Here is a 24,673-nt window from a genome sequence, read left to right as displayed (position 1 = left end):
GATTGCTCCGATCCCAGAGGGTTGATAAATGTTGTAAACAATTATAATGATGATTCATTGTCTGACTAATGTTGGTTGAATGGATGGTCAGGGGTCAAGAGGGGGTCCAGGCAGGATTGACATACTACATATTCTATGTTGTATGTTTGTTTGTGTGTCTTTCTCTTACTCCAGTCGAACAAGAACCACTGTGTGTTTTTTCTTCCTCAACAATTTAATCATACGTCAGGGCTGAGTGTTTGCAGCCTTCTATTTACCTTTTATTAAATATACCTATCTAAGATGGAAGAGGTGGAAAATAACTAGAATCTCACATCTGACAACATTTAACACGTCTTAGATTTAGTTCCAGCACACTTTGTGTTTGTGTATGCATGTCATACTTACTACAGATGATGTATTATGTTTTTAGCCTTTGAAATATTTCATATATGATATCTTTAGTTTTTACAAGCCAATATTTTGACATAATACCCAAAAATAATACCCAGAAACAGTCTGCCTCAGTACTGCCTCTGCAAAGTTGAGGATCTGACAAAACCTGAGGAGTTAACACAACTTTCACATTATTTTGAAAAGCTTCTGATTGTATTAATAAATAAATTTAGCTTTTTTAAAATTTATTTTCTGTGTAGAGAGAGGCAGTGTAGAGAAGTTTTTTTTTTATGGCATTAGATCATCGTGTGATAAAAGTATAATTTCTACGCTTTTATTGTGGCAAAATTTTGGGAGGAGGGTGAGTTGCACGAGAGACTCCAGACCTCAGTATTTCTAAATTCCTGTGAGGGAGGTGGAATAAATATGAATATCATATTTAAATACATTTTAAAACAGAGACTAATAAAATTTCATTATACTACTAAAGTCTATAAAGAATTCCTGATGGTGAGAAATGTTCCCGTGCCCTGGAATAGTTTTTCTCAGGCAGTTCGAAAGAGGTCAATAGGTTTTTAAGATCAGTGTCATCCGCTTTAAGAGGATTTTCTCAACATGTTCATCGTTTAGTACTAGATGTTTCCATATTTAGAGGCTCATCTTCTTCTTTGGCTTTGACACGTTGAAATTAAAAAGCACACTGCTGCAATAAAACTTAAAAAAAAAAGAGCGGATTGTGCATTATACTTAAATCCTCATAAACCTCAGAGCATGTGCTCCTGTGAGCACAGACAGTGACAGACGCCTTTGATGGAGCCTGTCAGTCTGAATTACAAACAACACTGATTTTGCATTTTCGTCATTAATCACAGCTGTAACAAAGACGGACACTTGAGACGCTTTTTCTTTGAGGCGATTCTATCACCATACGAGTGGAAATGAGGTGACTGATCCGGAGGCTCCTGTGTTCTCTTAACAATATCCGGGGAGTCTTTTCTTTCTTTCTTTCTTTCTTTTTTCTTTCTGGAGAACAAACACATTAACTGTGCACATAACAACACTGATTTACTGAAGAGGGAGAGAGCGCGCACTGGTGCACGCTTGTTTTCAGCACCATGGAGAGCAACAAGACCTGAAACACAAAGACTGAACGATGAAATCCAGTTTTACAGTGAATATGTTGACATCCACAGTGCTGCTCTCTGTTGCCAGTTTCCCCCCCAAAAAAAACCCGATTACATCATCTCTGTTTTTGCCCGGAAAGTGAAGCAGTGACAGCATTGTTTGTTGTGCCAAAGGTGTCAGTCATTGTCAGACCCTCAGACACAGTGGAAAGATGATATTGCTGCTGCTATTCTTTAGGTTTTTCTTTGCAAAGATTTTTGTATTTAAATGCTTCATATCTGCTTATACAATGATCTATATGAGCTCACAGATAAATATTTGGATCAAACAGGTGTGGATGAGATTTCATCAAGTGTCTTGTTTTGTTCCCAAAGTCAAGTTAATTTCCGACTGTGCGGGTTGTGGACGTATGTCAGACATATGCGCGTCGTGGGCGGGTGTCGACGTGTTTGTAAAAAAAAAAAAAAAAAAAAAAAGGCAGAGGGGTGTGCATCGCTTCAGTGTGTGTGAATACGCACAGCCAGCAGAGAAGTGATGGTTAGGAGAGATGTAAGTGGCGTCGGTCGCAGCTCTCCAAAGCTGTAAGCTTTGGTTAGGGGAGAGGTGTGGCGTACTCTTGCCACCTCCAAGATCGAAAACCACCTGTATGGATGACAGTGTGAACCAGTCGCCCTCATCATCCGCCAGGCACAGGGACAGGAACGCGACTGACAGGCGGGGTGATGTCGAGGTGAAGAAGGGCGTCATGACGGTGGAAAACATGCTGGAGGAGTCCGCCGTGCTCTCGGCGCCTCACCTGTCGGTGGATCGATACGAGCGCGGCCGACAGGGATGCTGCGAGAGGGTGGTGATCAACATTTCGGGTTTACGCTTCGAGACGCAACTTAAAACTTTCAACCAGTTCCCAGACACGCTGCTGGGGGACCCCAGGAAAAGGATGCGCTACTTTGACCCACTGAGGAACGAGTACTTCTTTGACAGGAACAGACCGAGCTTTGATGCCATCCTGTACTACTACCAGTCAGGGGGGCGCATACGGAGACCTGTTAACGTCCCCATTGATATTTTCTCAGAGGAGATCAGGTTTTATCAACTCGGAGAAGAGGCCATGGAGAAATTCCGTGATGATGAAGGGTTTATAAAAGAAGAGGAGCGCGTACTGCCCAAAAACGATTTCCAAAAGCAGGTTTGGCTTTTGTTTGAGTACCCAGAAAGCTCTGGGCCAGCGAGAGGAATAGCCATCGTCTCGGTGCTTGTTATTTTGATCTCAATTGTTATTTTCTGCATGGAGACTCTACCGGAATTTCGGGATGAGAGAGACCAATCCACAGTAGCACCCTCAGTCAATGGCACCTCTCCACACGTGCAAAGCCCATTCACAGACCCCTTCTTTGTGATTGAGACTCTGTGCATCATATGGTTCTCTTTCGAGTTGCTGGTCAGGTTTTTCGCCTGCCCCAGCAAAACTTCCTTCTCCAAAAACATCATGAATATCATTGACATCGTCGCCATAATCCCCTACTTTATCACTTTGGGGACTGAGCTGGCCGAGAAGGAAACCAACAGCGGTCAACAGGCGATGTCCCTCGCCATCCTGAGGGTGATTAGACTGGTGAGGGTCTTTCGCATTTTTAAGCTGTCACGACACTCAAAGGGACTCCAGATTTTGGGACAGACCCTCAAAGCCAGCATGAGGGAGCTCGGCTTGCTCATATTCTTTCTTTTCATCGGAGTTATTCTGTTCTCCAGTGCGGTTTACTTTGCAGAAGCAGACGACCCTTCGTCCAGTTTCACCAGCATCCCAGATGCGTTTTGGTGGGCAGTGGTCACTATGACCACGGTGGGGTATGGAGACATGCATCCGGTGACCATTGGTGGGAAAATAGTTGGGTCGTTGTGCGCAATAGCAGGCGTACTGACCATTGCCTTACCCGTGCCAGTGATTGTGTCCAATTTCAACTACTTTTACCACAGGGAGACTGACGGAGAGGAGCACCCACAGTACGTGCACACAGGCAGCTGTGAGCACCTCCCCTCTGAGGAGCTGAGGAGGTCGTGCAGCTCCTCGTCCCTAAGCAAGTCTGAGTACATGGTGATAGAGGAGGGCATGAACAGTGCGTTCAAACAGCCCAACTTCAGCACCGAAAACAACCAGAACTGCGTGAACATCAAAAAGATCTTCACAGACGTGTAAATGAACTCCAAATCATTTAACGGAGCATGAAGAAATAGTAGCTCTAATATTATTTTTATATATAGCCAATCGTAATGTGTCCGTCCATATCTGTGGATGAGCGCTGCGTAAAAGTCCGTTTTAACAAGTCATTTTTATGTATTTAAGCAAATGAGAAATTCAGACTCTACTTATTTCCAGTGTAGATTCACACGTTTGAGTATTTCTCAGAGATCAAGAAGTATTAATATGACCCCAAAACACTGGAAAAGTATTCATTTCGGCCCAAGCTGTGTCAGAAAACATCGTTAGCGGCTTGTTAAACCAGACATTTTTGCAGTTTATAGTACCACACGATGCCTACATATCTTGATGTTAACGACGTCTTGTGCTTCGTGGAAAAAGACTGTCACTGTCCAGTAATGTTATGAATAAACTATAATAATGTATAGGTTATATTTAATATCATAACCTGTCGAGATGTTGGACTCTTGTTCAGATTAATATTCAGGTAATAACAGAGTGCTGTAGATGGAAAACGCTTATCATAAGAGCTTTTCATAAAATTGTATTTTTATTCACAACATGCCTATATAGCCTATATTAAATAAAAACGAAAATTAAGTGATCCCGACTCAAAATGTCATTCCAAGCTTCGCCTGAGCGAGCAGGGTGCAGGTATGAGACATGTAAAGTGTGAATAATTGTGTTGTTTTGAGGTCATGTGCGCAGTGATGGCAGGATGAGAGCAGCGTGGATGAAAAGGAGGGAGAACGTGAGCACGACGTCCCCTCCCCTCTACTGCTCGCTGAACCCGCCTTGTGATGCAGTCTCCATGACGACAGTGGTTTCCTGGGTAACCCCCCTCTAATGTTACCATGGCATTGTGTTTTCACAAAGACTTTCCAACTGTGTCACCTTTTTGTGTTTGGAGAGGAAAAAGGAGGAAAACTAATGTAGATATTTTTTTCAATATCGGGTTCAGCGTTTTCTTAAATCTGATTAAATTAATAACAATCAGCACTTTAAGTGCATTAAACAAAGTTGGCAGCCTGTAGCAGCTTCAGGTAATGGGATGGCAGACATGTAGAAATACAGTGAAAACCCTGAATTGTTATCAGAGCAGATTATCTTTTGTTGGACTAAAATCGCCTCAGCTGCTCTGTTTTTCAGACGTGAGCTTCATTCTCTGAGTTGGCATGCCAACTGGGGCTGACGTCAGCTACCTTTTATCTCCTCCAGCAGACTCCCGCACGTACTTTTGGTACAAAGTGGCTGCAGTGATGCAAACAAACAAATAAACAAACAGTGAAGCTCAAAGGAGACCACCAAACATTAATTACAGGGCTCTGTTTCCTGTTCCATGTACAGTATCATCAAGGCTTGCAATATGTATGAGAGATTTTCAAAATTACAATTTATTTTTCTTAAGGCTGACCCCAATGCTTAGTTTCCTGATTAATTAATCTGTTAATAATTTATTCTAGAAAATGTTCTAAAATACTGAAAAATGTATTTGTTATCATTTCCGAAAGTCCAAAATTCAAAGTACAAATATCTTATTTTGTTAAGCAAAGGTGAAGGAGGAGGTGTTAGAATGATATGAAACAGGTAAAAGCGGAAAACCTTCAGAGTGGAGAAACTGATGGCAGAGAATGTTTCTCTCTCTATGATTAAATAGTGATCAAAATATTTTTGTATTAAGTCATTATCAAGTGATCCGTCCACTAATGAAATAATTTCGGATCAAATTAGTTCATGGAGTCATTAGGAGAGATCTGAGAAATGAAGACAGCACTGTTTTTACAAACCACTACTGATACTACTACAGCGGATGTCATGTTGCTGCTGAACTGCAGGTTTACTCATGACTGACTTCATGCTCTGGTGTTTACAACGCAGAGGTTTCATCATTCTGAACACAGCTCAGTACTGCCCTCAAGTGGATCAACTGAATTATTACTGTTGGGAAGAAGTTTAATCTTGATCTTGTACTAATAATAATATATAGGCCCTTCTTATCGACTTCCTCACTACTGAATATGTAAATTTGCCTTTTTATTATTTTTCTAGTGACAAATCATTTATAATTTAGCCCACGTTTTGTTCTGACCCTCTTGACTGTAATAAAACTTCCCGGGTCCTTTTTAACAAGTCAAAAACATTTTTGTTTTATTGGCTCAATAGTTTATGAGTCTCGTTGATTTTATGAGAACTGATGATAACCACAAATCACTTAAGTCCACCACAGAAAATGATGCATTAGTCTCACAGCTCCAGCAGAAAAATCTGATCATAAACAACATTTCTTTTCAAAATATGCTGTATTTTCACAACATTGGCTTCTTTTTAAAATTATTAATTTTTGTGATCAAATGTTTGTCTTTTAGGCACAATATACACATTTTTTCCTCAAAGTGAAGTATGGAGGAGTATTGTTAATATATCTGTACTAAAGCAGCACTACACCTCCGATTCCTCCATTTCTCTTATTAGAGACCGTTTGACCTCTCTGGTTTAACTGACCTAAAGTCATGTCATGATGTAGGATAACATGCTGAATATTTCCTTTTCATAAATACATGGTCATATTTAGTCATCTTCATAAAATGTGCCTTATTATTATTACTACTACTTTAACAGTGTTTTGTCCTAGGATTGACCTTGCGACTGTCTGGTATTTGTCATGCAGGTCAGTAAACTGCCTTAAAACTCCACTTTGAGGCTTTTACTCTGATTTTGTTTCCCAAGAGACGACAAAGGGAAGTACAACATGTGAACCAGGGTGCTAAAAAAAAATCAACTTACTTACAATTTGCATGACTTTGAAGCAGCACAGTAAATGACTTGAAGGTTAGGCTTTGCCGTATGCAGATATCCGCCTCTGTAGAATGGCATGAAAGCTCACGTAGCCTCTTCTATAAAGACACTTTTTAACAAAGGGTGTGAATTTATGAGCTCTGAGTAAGCCCGGCCTTATGCATTCCCCAAACAAACACCAAGATGCTCGCCTATGATTATCCAATAAAACTGACAACTTTTTGGATGATTTCCTATAACTCACTCTGCCTCTCATATTCTTAATTTACTGTATGATTTAATGCATATTTGCTTTGAAAGTAATTTTGAAAAAAGCATTTGTTTGCTTAGGTCTCTTTTCTTATGGTAAGATGACAATGATTTAAATGTCAAACTTGACTTAAACCTGCATGTTTTAGTATAATGTGGTCCACATTTGATTTGTGTATACGACAGTTACAAATGTGCCGTGAAAACAGGCTCCACACACACAAACAAAACACGTTAGGAAGGTGAATATGATAGTTGAGGAAGAACAGAAGGCTATAGATGACCTTAAGCTAACATATAATATGTCCATGCACAGTGGACTGATTTCAAAGTGACGCATTAACCCTTCGTCCTCTGGCTTTGCTGAATGTTCAGCTTTTTTTTTTCACACAGAGCATCGATGACCTCACTCATGCAGGCCGGATACCATTCGCCCTACAGCTCCAGGTGCTCTGCCTCAGAACTGCTGAGTGGTTTTGTTCTCTCTGTCTCCCCTACTGGAATTTAAGTCCTTCTTCAATGTATTTTTAACTAGGGGAAATGAAAACGTGTCTGCGAGTTACCCAGCGCCGTTAATCATCCCCTGCAGTGCTCGGTGGCAGTGCCAGCAAGGGACACCTGCAGGTCAGCCAGTCTTGTTCTGGTTTGTGGAGAGGTAAGAATAGGCTGAGATATCAAGCCCTCATTAGGAGATCAGTGTTGCTTTTCCAGTATTTAAATGAATAGAACATGATATTAGTCATTTCACCATAAGGAATGCACAAAGTCTATATAGTTAGACAGCATCTTCTGGTTATATTTAGGTGTTGTTTTGAACAGCAGCCACTTGCCCTTTGTTTTGTCCTTGTAGATATCTCACCTCCTTTTGTTGTTGGCAATTGTTCCGTATTCCCAAAAAAAAAAACTTTGCTGCACCTTTGTTGTTCATTGTTTTGATTTCCTGTCCCACAAACTGTGCTCTTAATAATCTTGTTTCCAGGTGCAGCAGGCAGCTATTTTCTGCAAAAATCACAGACAAACAGACTTACCTAACATCAAACTGCAGGAAAAACAAAAGTTAACAGCTAGCTGGTGAAAACACTACTACTTTTGGTGGAGCTGAACAGGGAATGAATATTGGGTTTGCATTGATCACAACACTAGAAATGAAACTCAATTGTATAAGCTGTTAATATGTCAATATTATGTTTGTTTGTTCCAACATTAGTACAGCTTTAAACTGATCATAATTGCTAATCTCTGTTTTGATTAGATAGAAGTTTCAGACATTTTTATTTGGATGACATTCTTGTAAGGCTGCTTATATTTAGACAACATTGGCTTTTTTGATAAATTTGAGTTTAAAGTCATCAGTTTTGGTGATCAAACCGTTGTCTTTAAGACACAATATACATAAAGTATCCTGAGAAATTGATGTTTTTTCCTACGAAGTGAAATGTGGAAGAGTATTGTTGAGTATTGTCTGTACTGAAACTTGGCTTTGCACAAGTACTGAAAAATGAAAAATGTTACCCAGGCCTAGTTATGTAATAACATAAGACTTGCATGTCACCATAGATGTAAAATTAATAATCTCCAGGCAGCATTAAAAGAAAGAGATTTAAAGCATAATGCACACAAGGTTAATATGTGTGTGTCTGTTTTAAAACATGTTGACAGGTCTATTTGTCCCTGTGTGAATTTCTCAGTGTGTATGTGCAGAAATGAGCATGCTTGAGCGCTGCACAGCTGGTACGCCTGAATGCACTCTGCTGTGGGATCCTGGTCATTAGACAACAACAGTCTTGCATGCATGTTACACAAATCCACACGCAGGGGAGGAAAAAAAAATGCAGTCAGCTCCACAGCTGGTCCTCTCTGCCACTGCTGCTCCAGGCAGACGTGAGGATTGTGCTCATTCGTGGTGGGTGGGAGGGCTAGAGGGGACCCCGGGCTTCCCCTCCCCTCCTCTCGTCTTTTCGCCGTCCTCCTCATGCCAACATTCACCACATGAGAGGAGTGATGCCTCTCAGCAGCGTGCTACCTCTAATGATACCCAGCATGCCAACAATGGGGAGTGTCTGCCAGGCGAGGTGCCTCTTGTCATCCTTGAACTTTTACCTCGTGTTCATGGCACATTGGAAAAAGAAGGAGGGGAGGCAGTGGCTGCATCCGGTGCGATTATTCACAGCCCTGCACATTTTTCTCCTTGCTCTGATGATATTTTTATGTGGTACAGTATTTGCCCTAAAACTGTAACTCAGTGCAACCAAAAATAGAAACCATGAGACATATTGCCATTATTTCTCAGGGTGCCAGTCATCCATCTGCTCTTTGGAGAACACATAATGGCACTCTGGGGGCTATTCATAAAGTTCACTCTTCTGCATCAAGACTCAGGGCTTTCAGCAAAACAAAAGAAGGCCCAGAAAGCATGTCAGAGAAAGTATATACCTCCCACCCTCCTCATACTGAAGCTAACAGTGAGACCAGTTTCGTAGAGACAGCTGTACCATATGTAAGAGAACAGGTCCCAGGTGTGAAACTGAAATCAGGAAAATAATCACACATCTTTACACTTCTAATCACCAATTCATCTTTAAGCAATGCAGCTGACTGCAGGAAAATGAAAAGTGCTTTGTCATCGTGCTCTAACTTCACCTGAAACATCCCAGCGGCATCGGAGACACTGTAGGCGTGATGTCACCGCCCAGTCTCCTCCCACTGCTGCCCCTAGAGATGGTCTCCGTAGCAACGAGTGAGGCTGAATGAGGCTGAGCAAAAGATTCGCCCAACTACTGTGACAATGCTGACTTTGGGCAATTTCTTTTGGTGCTCTGTTGCTTTTTGGGTACTTTGTTTCTCAAACCTTGACAGATGATGAAAATTGATGTGAAAAGTCAGATGAAGTTTTGGGTATGAAGCCGTGTGACTGTGCAGCGCTGGCTCATCCCTTCAGGTGTCCTGTGTGAGAAAGAGAGGGGGAGAGAGAGAGACAGAAAGAGAGAGAGACAGAGAGAGAGAGAACTGCCGGGTCCAGCATCAGCATGGGTGTCGACTGCAGATCAGACTGCTGCACAGAGCTGAGGCATATTTTGGTTCCTCGAGTCACCGCTAAACAGAATACAGGAGATTGCATCATCACATTAACACTGTAGCTGTCACTGTAACCCCCCCCCCCCCCCCAAAAAAAAAAAAAAAAACATAATATGCCTCTGTGCTGCAGAAAACAAACACCAGCATATTCTTTGTACATTTTTGTAGAGCAGACCTGAATATGTGTTGGGCTTTAATGTTGATTGTGTGCACTTTTCCCAAAGACTAAAATATTCAGGGGTGGAGCAGTATGCTGCAATGAGTCGCTGCTGCATGCAATGCATAAAGCAAACCCCTTGCTTTGACACCGCCTCACTGTGAATGTAAAAAGGTTATTATCACAGATACACAATCCGTTTTTATTTTTGTTCTCACCCCATATCAAAGGTGTCTCATTTCTACTGTGACCTTGGTGTAATATAACCAAATGTTCCTGAAGCCAGCACTTACCTTGACTTGAATTTCACTCACTCATACAGACACATTGTATAAAGCAGCATAAGGGTATCCCTGCAACGGGTGACACTGACTGACTCACCGACTGACTCATAGTCCTTCTCTTCATAGTCCTTCTCAGGATAACTCACTGAATTGAATAAAGCCAACGACAGTGTGTATGTATACTGTGTGTGTGTGTGTGTGTGTGTGTGTGTGTGTGTGTGTGTGTGTGTGTGTGTGTGTGTGTGTGTGTGTGTGTGTTTGTTTCAGTGAAGTGTCACATGCCGTAACTTAGGACTTACAGAACAGCAGCACGAGTCAATGCCGCACACAGATAATGTGGCAAATGCCTACAGGTAGCGACTGAACTCATAAGTTTAGGTGATAAGCCCGTGCAGAGGGTGTGTGCAGATCTCCGTAAGGTTCTCTGGCTAAGTGAGATGCAGCTTGGCAGCATACTGCAGTGGACCAGTGTCCTTGTGTCTCTCCTGGTGTCTGGCTCTTTTCCAGCGTCTGCCCTCATCCTGCTGGGCCTCAATCTGACGAACACGACTCTCTCCTTCTCTCTCTCTCTTCTTCTCCTCCCTCTCTTTGCACAATGCCCTCTCTTCCTTATCCCTCCCTCCTTTATCTCCACCTCTTTTTGTCTCTGCTTCAGATGTACTGTATCAGCTCCAGGGGACACAGAGAAGGACACAGGAAGCTGCATTGCTATATATGTATGTAACTAAGCCACTCTCTTTATTATTGCCTCCAGTTTCTGAGCCCAGGCACTGTAGTCGCAAGTTTAACCTGGCCTCTTTTTGCAGGGCACCTCAGTTTCTCTCTCCTAAACAGTGATACTGGAATGACTCATCTCCCAGAAGGTTAAATAAATTGAGTTTTAGTGAAGATGCATTCGGTTTAGCAGCAGCAGGGTTGTGGGATTGCTAGATACCCAGAGGAGTGGGGAGAAAAATAAGAGAAACTTGTTAGAATATATAGGATGAGATCAACTAACCATAAGATTATCATCAAATACGGCGAAGATTGTGCATGAGAGAATTCACTAATGAGGAAGAATGTTGCATCATCATACACTGTGTGTGTGTGTGTGTGTGTGTGCTGGAAACCTGTGGCTGCTGCAATGCAGTATAAAGGAGCAAAGAGGTACAATAGACCTCCGGTGTTCGTAGAAAGAGCACTGCCCTCGAGGGACTGGGCTAAATAGCAATGACACCTTCCTTTGATAAACATACAGTACGAACATCTGAGTCACCGTGGGCTCTGGGCACAGCTGATTGTGTAGTTATTTCCAAGTACTTTTCTCACTCAGCAAACATTTGTTTTTAATTGATAGGAAATACTAATGGAGGTGTTAAAATGTGCAAATAAGTGTTTGTCACTGCATGACCTTGGTGTGCAAGTGTTGAACTTCAGCACTTTTTGTAACAGAGAGAAACATTTTCAGGAAACAGAGCAGGGAGGCCTTACATAAGTCTATACTTACTTTGCCACATTGGTTTAAAACACACACCGGGTTCAACCTCAAAAGGTCTTTATCTGTACTTTGAATACAGACCGAAATGTAACAGTAAGCATTCAAATGTCACATTTGTAGCCTAATGAACATTTGAGAACCTTTTCCTTCCTCTTTCTCAAAAAAGTAAGGTATCAAATAAAGTTACAAGTTTGGTGACAGTACCAAAACTCATCTATCATATCACTACTAGTCATGGCCAAATTAATTTGTTAGGAGACCCTAGGGCAAAAACATAACCCCCTGACCCCTATAAGTTCCCATCAGCTCCAGTGCAAGCATGTCAGCACAGTAAAAACTAGAATAATTAAGCTCTTGAAACTAGATTTTGACACTGTGTCTCGCTACAGGACAAAATCGGCTAATAATCAAGCACCAATCAATGGTTGATGTACTTTCCTGACAAATATACAATCAATCCAACAACCAAAACCGCTGCAGAGGAACTGGAGCCTTTGAGCCCCTAAGCAACTCGGACTACGGGGGTGTTGCCAACTTTACCCAGTTGTCAATGAAGCCTTGGTACTAAAAAAGAAATGCTTCAGATGAAGTCTGACATCAACTGTCTGGTCAGTTTATTTACTCTTCTATCAGATAGATGTGAGGCCTCCTGACTGTTTAAGATTCATGGCAGTCAATCCGGCAAATTTTCGAGTGCTCTTTATGGAAAGGTTCTGGAACATTTGCTAAATTAATCTTATTTTGTAAAAATGAAAAGGGGCTTTTGTCAAAAAACATTTCTGAATCTCAAAGTAGAAGCATTACAAAGTATTTTTGATTCTCTTGAATGTAAACACAAGTAGTCTGACTGCAGCTGAAATCAAGCAAGTTTTTTTGTTTAATTAGCAAACAAACTTTGCATCCTCTTTAATCAGATAGAGAATGTTCCTATCTGTAAAATGAATACAACCACAGCTGAATGAAATATAATCCGTCATTCAGTCAGGGCTCTGTGATAATGATCCTGCAGTCTCTCTGTCCTGAAGTTCATTTTCTCCGTTCCTGTGCCTAAACGACATCTGATGGAGAGGAGGACAAAATGAGGATGAAATCAATACCTCTTGGAAACAAATTCAACTTTAACGGCCTCATCTGCCAATCTACACAACCTCCTATGTTAAGATTGAAGCACGCACATCATTTACAGTTCTGGGAGGCTCCGCTTTTAATTAAAGCAAGCAAGCTAATTCAAAGTGAACTGAGCTTTAGAGGCTGCATTAACAGTCTTTGTAATGGGCCCCTGGCTCATAAATAATGGCTGTGCTGTCATGAGGAACCTGGGAAAGCCATTAAGAGACACTGAGAGGCATCTGCATGTGTGTGTGTGTGTGTGTGGCAGCAGGCAGGCAGACTGACAGAAGGGACGAGGCTGGAAGCCGTGATGGGCTCAGGTCTGCCAGGGGCAACCTTGGCAAGACAAATCCCACCACAATCATCCCGCTGGCCATCCTGCCTGCCCTACCCCCTCGTTCACTTCTCCCCTTCACAGCCAAGGGATTCCCACTGACCTTTGGCTTCTCTGGAGGTCATTTCTGGCCTCAGTGCTTTCATTTCCAGCTTCAGAATTGATAGCAGGGAGAGGATCCACTATTGATTGGTTTGTTCTTTGTTCTTCTGAATATAGCAGCGCATGATGATGGAGGTTTTGCTCTATTTTAGTCACCCTCCCATCTATTATTTATGAAGCTTGTTGCCAGGAAAGGTTACAGATATGACTGCTGGAATGAGAATTACAAAGCACAAAGTGCTTTGGTAAGTCTTGTTTGTGCTCATAATTTCGTCAATAAAGCTCAGGAAAGACACCTGAATGATAGATGCGTGTCTTCAAACATGCATCTCAGGTAGATTGCCTTCAGCTCCTCTAGTTGTCTGTTGGTCACACAAACTAAAATAAAAGATGCATACATGTAAACATGTGTTTTATGCCTGTAAATTTGGCTTTGCACTTTCCAAACCAAGAGCAGTGCTCCTCAACAATGCTGAAGATGTGTACCCCTTTAAAATCCACCACACTGCAGATAAGGTAAGGAGTGGTAGGCTACAGTGCGGATGGAGAGCGCATTTTTCTTTTTCTTTTTTTTTTTTGTTCGCCCTTGCCTTCTCCATCACCAGCACGTCTCTCTTGGTATGCATGGCAGTGCCCGAATGCAGGTTTGACTAAAGCTTTATATACCAGCTCAGCGGACTCTGCTGACTACAGAAATCTTTCACCCAGAAACCTTTAAAAAAAAAAAAAAAAAAACTCCTCTCACCTCCTGCTTCAGACCATCATGCAGGACCAATAAAGAGCCGCTTTATATCTCTGTGTGTGTGTGTGTGTTCAGAACAGTGTAATTGCATAATATTGTAACCCACTACGTAGGGCGATTCATTTAATTGCATAATATTGTAACCCACTACGTAGGGCGATTCATTTTATGTATGTCGTTTCAAGTCAGTGTCTGAAGTCGCTGCTCTGTTCAGCAGAGGACTCACAGGACTAGGTCTCATCGTTTATCTGCAGCTCCAAGACACATGATTCCTGTCGAGGTGTTACGCACGCCTAAATAAGACAAAAACACGTAAATTGGCTTGGTGACGCATGAATAGATGACTTTTTTTTTTTGGTTTATCCTCATGCTGAAATGAAAAGAAGGCTTATTATTGATGCATACATCCCAGAAGGCGCCTAATTATTAAATCTGGGTAATGATTTTTTTTTTTTTTTTTTTAGAGCTGTCTCCCTTCTCCGCGCCTTGCTGTTGTTTCCCTCCCTTTGCAGATGTTGCCTCTCTGAGCACCTTATCAGGAGCGTTTACTACCTTTGCGGCTGTCTGCAGCCTCACAGCTCGTCACACAGACACAGCCATCGTGGCGTGGAGAGATGTGGGGAACAGCGGAGGTAGATCATTCTGCTGATCCCAGCACCTTTGCTTATTAAGGGAAGCACCAGCACCACCACCACCACCTCCTCCTTCTTGATCGGTTACCTCCTCCCTTTTTTTTTTTTTTTTTTTTTTTTTTTGCCAATCGCCATCCCACGACAGCCTACCCGGAGGAAAAGGAGTCGGGGAGGGGGAAAGCGAGGACACACCCGCACTTACTGTACCCGGTGTACACGGCGAGGATGCTGCAGACAACATGAGGTGAATATCATCGGCTGCCCTAATTTGGAAATTCATTTTATTTTATTTTAATTTTTTTCCAACCCACTGAAGACTTGATTTGTCGCAGCTGGTTATTCACCTTTCTGGAGTCCAGCAGGAGCTTCAACTCACATCAGATATGGAGAATATGTCTGCAGGTATGTATGAAATCAAGATAAAGCAGCTTCTGTTTACCCATATTCTCTTGATTTCGATGATATCTGTTGGGATTTTGCAGATGATTTGCAACGTGATACATAAATCTGCAGTTATAGATTTCTTGTATGTGCAAAGAATTTTATTTTGTAAAACTGTGCTCCCACTCTCCGTGAGTGGAGATGATGCAGGCTAGAGATACAGTTTTTTTTTTCTCCTTGAACCTATTTCCTTCTATGGATAAATTATTTATAGATGTTTTTGAATATTTCAGAGAGAGGCACCATTTCAAGACTAAAATGCTTCAACAAAACTAAACTGAAGTCAATTAACGTGTTGATTAATTGATTTACTGCTTTGTCGAAATCTCCAAAAGCCTCTTGTAGATTTGTGTTTGGACCGCAGTGGTTTTCTATGATATTCTAGACAGGATGCTGTCTGTATGAATTTGGTGCCTGCTGCATTGCCATATTCATGCATGGCTTCACTGCAAAAAGGTAGTCCCATTCATTTCAGTGGATACTGTCCATTGCAGCAGATCAGTGTCCTAATTTATGAGCTTCTGTACGTTTTTATATGCCGGTTAGCCCTCGAAGTTTACCTGCATCGGAGCAATTTATATGCAAGGCAGATGGTTTATTTGCATATGAATTCACCCAAGTCAAGAGCAGGAGCCTCAAGTTTCCAAAAGCGGATGCATTTTTGTATCGACTGTCTTCTCACGACAGGATAACTTTACATAACTCAAATCACGTGACAGAGGGTGGCTTCGTTTTCACTTGTTTTCTCTCACATCTCTGGATTAGATGACAGAAGTATTGAGTGCTGAATCATGTCTCCTGTTTACCTGACCTTGTCTGTCTTTGCTTTATCTGTCCTACATGCAGTCAGATCCTAGGTGACATCCTGTGGCCGTCAGGTCTTTACAGTGTTGAGCCCCCTCCCTCTCCTGGCCCCTGCCTGCAGTTCTCCAGGCTGCAGGACCCAGACTCACTGAAAAGTGCAGGCCTCCTCTCCCTGCAGAATGACTGTTGCCACAGGCGACCCCTCTGACGAGGCGGCTGCACACCCGGGGCACCCGCAGGACTACGACCCGGAGGCTGACCATGAGTGTTGTGAGAGGGTGGTCATCAACATCTCAGGGCTCCGCTTTGAGACTCAACTCAAAACCCTCTCCCAGTTCCCAGAGACTCTGCTTGGGGACCCCAAAAAGAGGATGCGGTACTTTGACCCACTGAGGAACGAGTACTTTTTTGACAGGAACAGACCCAGCTTTGACGCCATATTGTATTATTACCAATCAGGGGGGCGGCTAAGAAGGCCGGTCAACGTCACCCTTGATATTTTCTCAGAGGAGATTCGCTTCTATGAGCTGGGCGATGAGGCCATTGAGATATTCAGAGAAGACGAGGGTTTCATCAAGGAGGAGGAGCGGCCTCTTCCTGATAATGAGTTTCAGAGACAGGTGTGGCTGCTGTTTGAGTACCCAGAGAGCTCAGGTCCTGCTAGGATTATTGCCATAATCTCTGTCATGGTCATCCTGATATCTATCGTCAGTTTCTGCCTGGAGACCCTCCCCATTTTCCGCAACGACGAAGATGATATGTACAAGGCTCACACGAAAGTCTTTTCACCTGAGACCAACACTACAATAATCAGCTATACATCCACCTACTTCACTGACCCATTCTTTATCCTGGAGACTCTCTGCATTATATGGTTCTCCTTTGAGTTTCTAGTGCGCTTCTTCGCCTGCCCCAGCAAAGCAGGTTTTTTTGGTAATATAATGAACATTATTGATATTGTTGCTATCATCCCTTACTTCATTACCCTTGGCACAGAGCTAGCAGACAGGCCAGAGGATGGTCAAGCGGGTCAGCAAGCCATGTCTTTAGCCATTCTCAGGGTCATCCGTTTGGTGCGAGTCTTCAGAATTTTCAAGCTCTCACGTCACTCCAAGGGGCTTCAGATTTTGGGTCAGACCCTGAAAGCCAGCATGAGGGAGCTCGGCCTGCTCATTTTCTTCCTCTTCATTGGAGTCATCCTATTCTCAAGCGCTGTCTACTTTGCCGAAGCGGATGAGCCCGAGTCGCAGTTCGAAAGCATCCCAGATGCGTTCTGGTGGGCCGTGGTGTCCATGACAACAGTCGGCTATGGTGATATGGTGCCAACTACGATTGGCGGCAAGATTGTGGGTTCCCTCTGTGCCATTGCAGGTGTGCTGACCATTGCCTTGCCCGTACCTGTCATTGTGTCCAACTTCAACTACTTCTACCATCGCGAGACTGAAGGTGAAGAACAGGCGCAGTACCTGCAGGTCAACGTCCCCAAAACCGATTCAGCCGAGGAGCTGAAGAAGAGTCGGAGTGGCTCCACCATCAGTAAATCGGACTATATGGAGATCCAGGAGGCTGTGAACAACAGCAACGAGGACTTTCAGGAGGAGAACCTTAAGACGGCCAACTGCACCCTGGCCAACACAAACTATGTAAACATCACCAAAATGCTCACAGATGTGTAGTCATCTGCGATTTTCCTCCATGTCACAGTGGGAAATGTGGAGCTGAGCAACAGGACGGGACAGGTGTACAGCCTCCCACCTCACGTGTGCTGTAAAAATCAAGGCAATAGAATTCAGGATGTTGATGACGATACACAGTGAAAAACAAAAAAAAAATTACAGAGACCATCCACTCACTTCGCGCTCATCCTGTCTTCACTCCTCAAAACTTGCCCTTAAAACTCCTGAGAACTGTCAAACAGAGAGAAATTTCCAATTTTGCATTTCTGCATGGAGTTGGCTTTGTCTGTGTGGCTGTTTTAAAAAAACAAAACAACAACAAAAAAAAACAACTAAAGATTCCCTGCTCACAACAGTAGCCAAGAGTAGTGCACAAAAAGAAAAGAAAAAAGGGAGAAACACAACAAGAAAAAAATGATTTATTGCTCTCAAAGAGGAAAAAAAAAACACAACATAAACCCTGCTTTAGTCCCATCATTTCCCAAGGCACACTGCTCTGCCATGCGCTTTCTGAAGAGCCCTACTTGTGCGCTACATATGCTGCTTCCCAGAGCCAATGAAACAAAAACTGTCTTATGCTTCACCATTTTAGAAACAAGAGGATGCGTGAGCATAAAGTAAGCTCACTCCTGCGCTGATATGGCCTGTGGGTGACTTGTGACGAGGTTGGTGTTTAAGTACACCACGTTATTTCAAGGATGAATGACAGCCATCAGCGTTAAGCTCATGGTTCGACACCTTTTTTTCCCAGCAGGCATCAGTATCTGATGAATGACTGAGAATGGCCTTGACTTTTCACTGCTTTGGTCTTACATGTACTGTATGTATTGCAATGCAAGCTTTTCCCCTTCCATTCACCCAAAACTGGTCTTACTGCAGAGCTTTGAGGACAACTTGAATGTTTCTTCTTGTTTTGTTTGTTTTTCACAGTTTCTCACACAGACACACACACACACACATGATACTTACTCATATAGATAGGTAGGTTAACTGTGACATAACTGATAGCCGGTAGGTAGGTAGGTGCTGTTAGTAGTAAACATAGTAGTTAATTGCATGACATTTTTATCTGAATGAGAATTTCCACTTGTTTCTCGACTGCCACTTGCTTCATCACATCACTGTATATTTGTCTGTACACTGCCTTCTATAAAAATCCACACTTTTAAATGGATGCCTGCAGGTAGCTGTTAAGAGAAACCTAAAGCTGTACGTTAGAGAATTTCTTAAGGAATAATCATACGCCCAAATCCTACACTTAACAGGATGCGGTTTCCTTCTTGTTCAATATTAACATTCCATGTAGATGCCATTGCTGTTAAACTTTTTTGCCAGGTCGCTGTAAACGTACCACAGCTGAGCTGTGATTTCAGGCGTAAAAGTCACACTCTAGTTTTGGACATTAATCCCAGCTGCAGATGTGATAGACTTGCAGTGCTGTCTTTTTCACAGGTTTGTCACATGATCACGTCCTCATGATCAAAATAGCAACTTTTAAGGACTCGTGTATTGAATAATGCTCCCCGCCCCGAACTGCCTTTTATCTGGGTTTACGCTACTCTACTAGTGTTGCATGACCTCAAAGACATTCCTAGAAGCATGCATTTAAGCTCAAAGAAGAAGCCGCTGAGACTAAAAAAAAGTATAATTATTACAATAGATATATTTATTTCTTATATATATATATATAAAATATATGTATACAGACATATACAGTACACGTACTTTTATCGGAGAATTAAAAAGAACTTTAAATAGCAATGTTTAAGAGAAAGCGAGAGTCTTTCCACAATGCACAGATCATTGCCATGTTTTTATTTTTAATGACAATAATGTTCTGAGTACTGTTTCTATGTTCTCCTGTTTCAGAGCTTGTTCAGAGTGCCAAAAACACTCTTACTAGCCCTTTCAAAAGCATTGTCTTTACTGGTGAGTTTTGCAAGCAAGCCTCACTCGCCTCCTGAATTTAGAGTTTGCTTCACTTAGTTCAAACTTTCCTTCTGTGAAGTAGTTGTTGAAAGGCTGGACGTTATATCAAACTGTATCATCCCTATAAGCAGAATCTTGTAACAAAAAACGTTTTATTAGCGTTGTTCAGAATTTAAAACGGAGTCTGGCTTTCTTCTGAGAAGTCTTTGATGCCAGGAGCTCAATTGGTCCTTAAAAGCTGGCATCAAATGTGAATTAGGTTCTGATTCTAGGATTGTGTCCAGCTGAGATTCTCCACCGTTTGCTCAACACTGCCAAGGTCACAGTCAAAGGCAGTAACGTCAATATGGGAAGTGATAATTTAGCAGCAGTGTAGCAGATATTGGCTATCCTAGGAGTCCTCTGACTTCACTCCTGAGTCTCTTGCCTTTCTCCATCTTTTCACAGATGTCTTAGGTAATTAGAAAGGTGATGGATTAGGAAAAGGTCCGTAGCAAAGAACTGTCTAAATGAATTCTGTCATGCAAGGATGTACATCTTTATTCTTAGGGTTTCATTCTGCTCACTACAGTCTTTAACCTGCAGTAGCAAAATGTTTTTACGCCATTGCTGCCAATATGTGCTCAGGATGCCTCGTCCAACTGCCTGACATGAGGCTTCTGAAGCCGTCTCTCCGTCCAGATCCGTGTCTGCTTTCATGTAACTTCGATAGGATTTTTAGAGAATTTTAGTAAATAAAGTGAAGCAGTTATATTTGTTGCTTTCCCAAGAGTAGCATAAAGGTGGATTGAGATAGGTAGGACCAGATTAAATAGTTGTTCAGCAATATTCTCATAATCCTTTGGTGGAGGGGGTCTGTGTGGAGAACATAGATGTTTGTTTGTTTAAAAAAAAAAAAAAAAAAAAAAAAAAAGGGATCAACATTTATGGACGTCCACAGTCCAATCAAGATCTTATTGATCATCAGTTGAGTATTGATGTGGGTGTGTTGATGCAAAGCTATGTAGAAGCTGTCTGTGCTTCAGTGTGTGTGTGTGTGTGTGCGCGCGTGTGTGTAGAGAAAGCGAACGAACCACTGAATGTCAGTGTCTTAGCCTCGTTGTACAGCTGCATTTATGCAACAGCCATTTGCATATCTGTATATGTGGAAAAAAAAAACACTCACAGTCTGACCAAAAATATTTGTCTATGCATGCAAATGCATCATATCTTATCGTCTTTCATTACATTTCTTTAGACAGATATTTATGATAAGATAGATATTGCAGGTGTCTGCAACAGTTATCTTATCTTGTTATGTTTTGAAATCGGGCACATTACTGTACCTCAACCAAATTCACTGTAGCAACTCATTTAGTGGACTTCACAATGTGACACTTATTTCTGCTTAAAGCACAAAGGCGAGTGGAATCATCCTCATCGGTACACCTGCAGATTTAATCTGTAAAATGTTTTTATTCAGTGGAAACAAAGTCAATTAAAAAAAAGAAAAGAAAAAAAAAGATCGCTTTATAGGGAGCACCACAGCCTCTAAAAATATCATCTCTCACCTGCTGAGGGACCCACCAGCAAATCCGCTCCATGAGAAGGGTGCCCAACAGTGAATACACTAAGATATCTATGCAGAGAATGATTATTAGCTGGTAGTTGAGAGGGTTCAAATACAAATATTCTGTGTTTTATCCAACACCAATTATTATCGGGTTGATCCCCGAGAGCTGGTGGTGCATTTGAAAACGAACCTTTAATCAGAAGAGACACACTTTGCAATATTCTGCTGCTGTAACGTGAAACACACACACACACACGTTAGCTGAATGTGAATATGAGCTTTCTGAGCTTTTTGGGTTTGTTTTGAACTGCGCCGTCACCTCTTTGAGACAAAGATTCCTACATAAGAAAAAACTCATTCATACGGGAAACAAGATGATCAATATGCAATCTGTATGCATGTGTGTGTTTGAGAGCGAACGCTTTCTTTTTTTTTTTTCTCGGTTGACCCCCCACAGCCTGATAGTGTGGCATCCACTGACAACAATATGTACAGTTGATCACCCCCCATCCTCCCCCCTACGTATCATAGAGGCCTGAAAACATCCATCAACATTGGTACAGTGGATAATGGATTTTCTTTCTATGAAATGAAATGTGACAGAATAATGTAAATAATAACCAATGGATGATGGAGCAAAAACCATGTACTATATACTGTATGTGAAGTCTGGATTTAAAACGTAGTATTATCTGCACTTTACAAGACAAAAAGGACAATCTATGGACAAGAAAAACATGTGAAATTAAAAATGCATATAATCCTTCCAAATGATCATAACCCTGACAAAGTAATATCAATAATGAAGCCAATAATAATTCAACTGAAACTGTGTTTGGTGTGTTTATTGTGTGTCCTTACTGTGGTTCAAAAATGTGATTTTTGGTGTGGAAGACACGATTGAAAATATGTGCGAGGTGTTTTCAAATGTTCATCACATTGTTCTCAAGGTATTTCGTCAGCAAATGATTTGAGGATCTAATTTTAGCCGAAGAGCTAAAAGCTAGAGATCAGAGGCCTCTTTGTTTTTATTCTTCAAACGCCTCCTGGTATCTTCGGCTTCTTCACTTCTTCCCTTTAAGTACACGGTATATGCTCACTGCAGTTTAAAAGACAGAGCAGGGTGTTCTATTAATAGCCTTTTTGTTGGAGAAAGAGTGAGGAGGAGGAGGAGGAGACAGAGAGTAGGGTGGAAAGGAGATGGCAGAGGAGGAGAAAGGCAAAATCCTTCACAGTGAACTTCTCATGGCAGCTCAGGCCTGACAACCATGAGTAGCAAGCCACAAAAAATTACTTATTTTTTCAAAAGATGGAGGTTTTTTTTATTTTAAATCTGTATATTCTGATGCAATTCAAGCGGATGTAATATATCATCGCTATATATTGCTCAGGTGATGTTATTCTGCTGTGTTCTCATGATTTACCTGCCACATCTACACCTGCACAGCTTTTTTTAGCCAGAGCTGTCGTCTTGTGTTGTGCCATCTGCTATCTTTAGTCCACTTGCGGTTTAACTACAGCTCTGCATTTCGAGCGGGAACTCTTGGGGCCTCGGTGCTGTAGCTACATCTCTGCTGTAGTCATTAGTCTTGCTTTGATCCAGCCATGCAGTGCAGCACTCTGCAGCTCGCTCTGCTGAAACCAGGGCAAACAGGGAGAGGCAGGCAGTATGGAGCAGCCCAACTTAAGGACAGGCAGCGGGAACACAGGCCTGCTTCAGATGGCTGCCACTGCCACAACGTTGCTGTTGTTAGGGAGGAGTGAGCGTGGGTGTGTGTGTGTGTGTGTTGTTTGTCAGGGATGGTAGCGTGCCCACAGGAGCACGGTTGAGCAGTCATACAGGCTACCACTGTGCTTACCAGCTTGTAATTAGGAGACAAGAGCTGTGGGACTTGCTAATCCAACAGGGCTGCCCTGGCACCGGACCACACCCCGTTATTAGAAGGTGTTCGGCTTTTTACGCTCATTAACTCCCTGCTCTGATATCAGCCAGCGAGAGTTTTCTGTCATCACCTGTGAAGCCCTGCTGTGAGAAATGGTTGAGTTACAGCCGTGACTGGGTTTAAGTAGTTTGACTTGAGGTGAAGATTAAAATAATGGAGATAGATATCCAGTTTTACTTATTAACCTTATTTGTGCAGTGATGAGGACAAATGAAGAAGAAAGCATTACTGCCCTCTAGGGGTGTTTTTGTAGACATGACACCATGTTTGTACCTCAGTGTCTCTCACACTAGACAATAAATTAAAGCAGAGTCTGAGACTGTGGGCCTTTCAGACAAAATGTGGGAAAAAACCCATTAACTTTCTTTGTCTCCAGGATGCCTATGAGATCATGATTATGTTGTTTCTACATACTCCAATCAAGATAATCCTAAGCCTAATATTGCTTTTTGTCTCCAGACTGCAACAGAATTACAGAAAACAAAGGTCTGTCCTAAAGAAAAGCTTGTCCAAATCCTGTCTCTGAATTCTTTCTTTAACCAAATCACACACATTTAGGCCTTTATGTGATCTTATTTTCTTACTAAGAATCTTTTTTTGAAGAGCATTCTTGAAATCAGAGGTGGAAGATGTAGTTGTATTCTTTACTCAGACACAAGTACCAATACAATCATATAAAAATGCTCCATTACAAGTAGAAGTACAGAAATATTATTGACAAAATCCAAGATACTTAAGTAAAAGTATTATTGTATACTACTTTATTAAATTAAGATTGATGCATCAATGTGTAAGCATTTTACTGTTGAAGCTGCTCAGGGTGGAGCTTGTTATTGTTATTAGTCATTTCTCAGATTAGGATTTGACATAAAACCATACGATAAGCTTTCAAAATGCAATATTCAATATAGATACGACTCAGTTCTTAAGTACCTTCCACTGCTGCTTCAAAGAACAACAGTCGGGATATATTCTGCATAAATACTCTACTGCAGGTTTTCATCAGTCTAATCTGAAATGCAGTCCAGTGGTGAGATAAGTAACAGTAGTATTTGATTACCAGTCACAATATGACTCATATGGAGAATCAATACGCTCATATTGTGTGATGACCACATCGAGTTGGTAAGAGAACAAATGCACACACACACACACACACACACACACACACACACACACACACACACACACACACACACACACACACACACACACACTCCTCCACCCCTCTGTGGGTGACAAATGGGCTGGTTTAAGGTCAGCCAACCATGCATCCCATCTCACAGGGGACTGTGAACCGGTCAGAGTGCACACAACCCATGAACAGATGCTCCGGAGCTCATGAGTGCACACAAAACCAGGAGACATTAGGTAATATGAAAGATGGAAACTGGAGAAAATCCTCTTTTACACAAAGATAAGGTGGGCTGAATAAACAGAGGTCACAGGGAAACCGGTGATTATCATGCTGCAGGGCTCGATAAGCTTCACTACCAGGTGTCAATGTGTTGTCTGTACAGTACACAACAGCTCCATGACCTCAGATGTAGAGGGAATGATAAACACTGTGAGCCATTCTCGTGGTAGAGGTAGCTTTAATCTGATTTAGAGGAGAAGGTTTTGGGCAACCCTGTGTCATCTGAGGCGACAACGTTAGGAGTACAACTAAAGCG

General features: G+C 42.0%; 2 protein-coding genes across 2 annotated transcripts; both read left to right on the top strand.

Moving 5' to 3' along the window:
* Positions 1–1,982: 1,982 nt before the first annotated feature.
* Positions 1,983–4,290, top strand: LOC104918375 (potassium voltage-gated channel subfamily A member 3). Its single transcript, XM_010730105.3, has one exon. The coding sequence runs from the start codon at positions 2,147–2,149 to the stop codon at positions 3,692–3,694; it is 1,548 nt and encodes a 515-aa protein (XP_010728407.2). The 5' UTR covers positions 1,983–2,146; the 3' UTR covers positions 3,695–4,290.
* Positions 4,291–14,757: 10,467 nt separating this feature from the next.
* Positions 14,758–20,889, top strand: LOC104918376 (potassium voltage-gated channel subfamily A member 2). Its single transcript, XM_019258140.2, has 3 exons — positions 14,758–14,899; positions 14,988–15,057; positions 15,943–20,889. Exon 3 carries the CDS (start codon positions 16,080–16,082, stop codon positions 17,574–17,576), a length of 1,497 nt encoding a protein of 498 aa, XP_019113685.1. The 5' UTR covers positions 14,758–14,899; positions 14,988–15,057; positions 15,943–16,079; the 3' UTR covers positions 17,577–20,889.
* The last annotated feature ends 3,784 nt before the right edge of the window (positions 20,890–24,673 follow it).

This window comes from Larimichthys crocea, chromosome VI (genome assembly GCF_000972845.2).
Source record: "Larimichthys crocea isolate SSNF chromosome VI, L_crocea_2.0, whole genome shotgun sequence".
Lineage (NCBI taxonomy): Eukaryota > Metazoa > Chordata > Actinopteri > Sciaenidae > Larimichthys > Larimichthys crocea.
The sequence above is the reverse complement of the archived record's forward strand: the minus strand, read 5'-3'. Positions and strand labels throughout refer to the sequence as shown.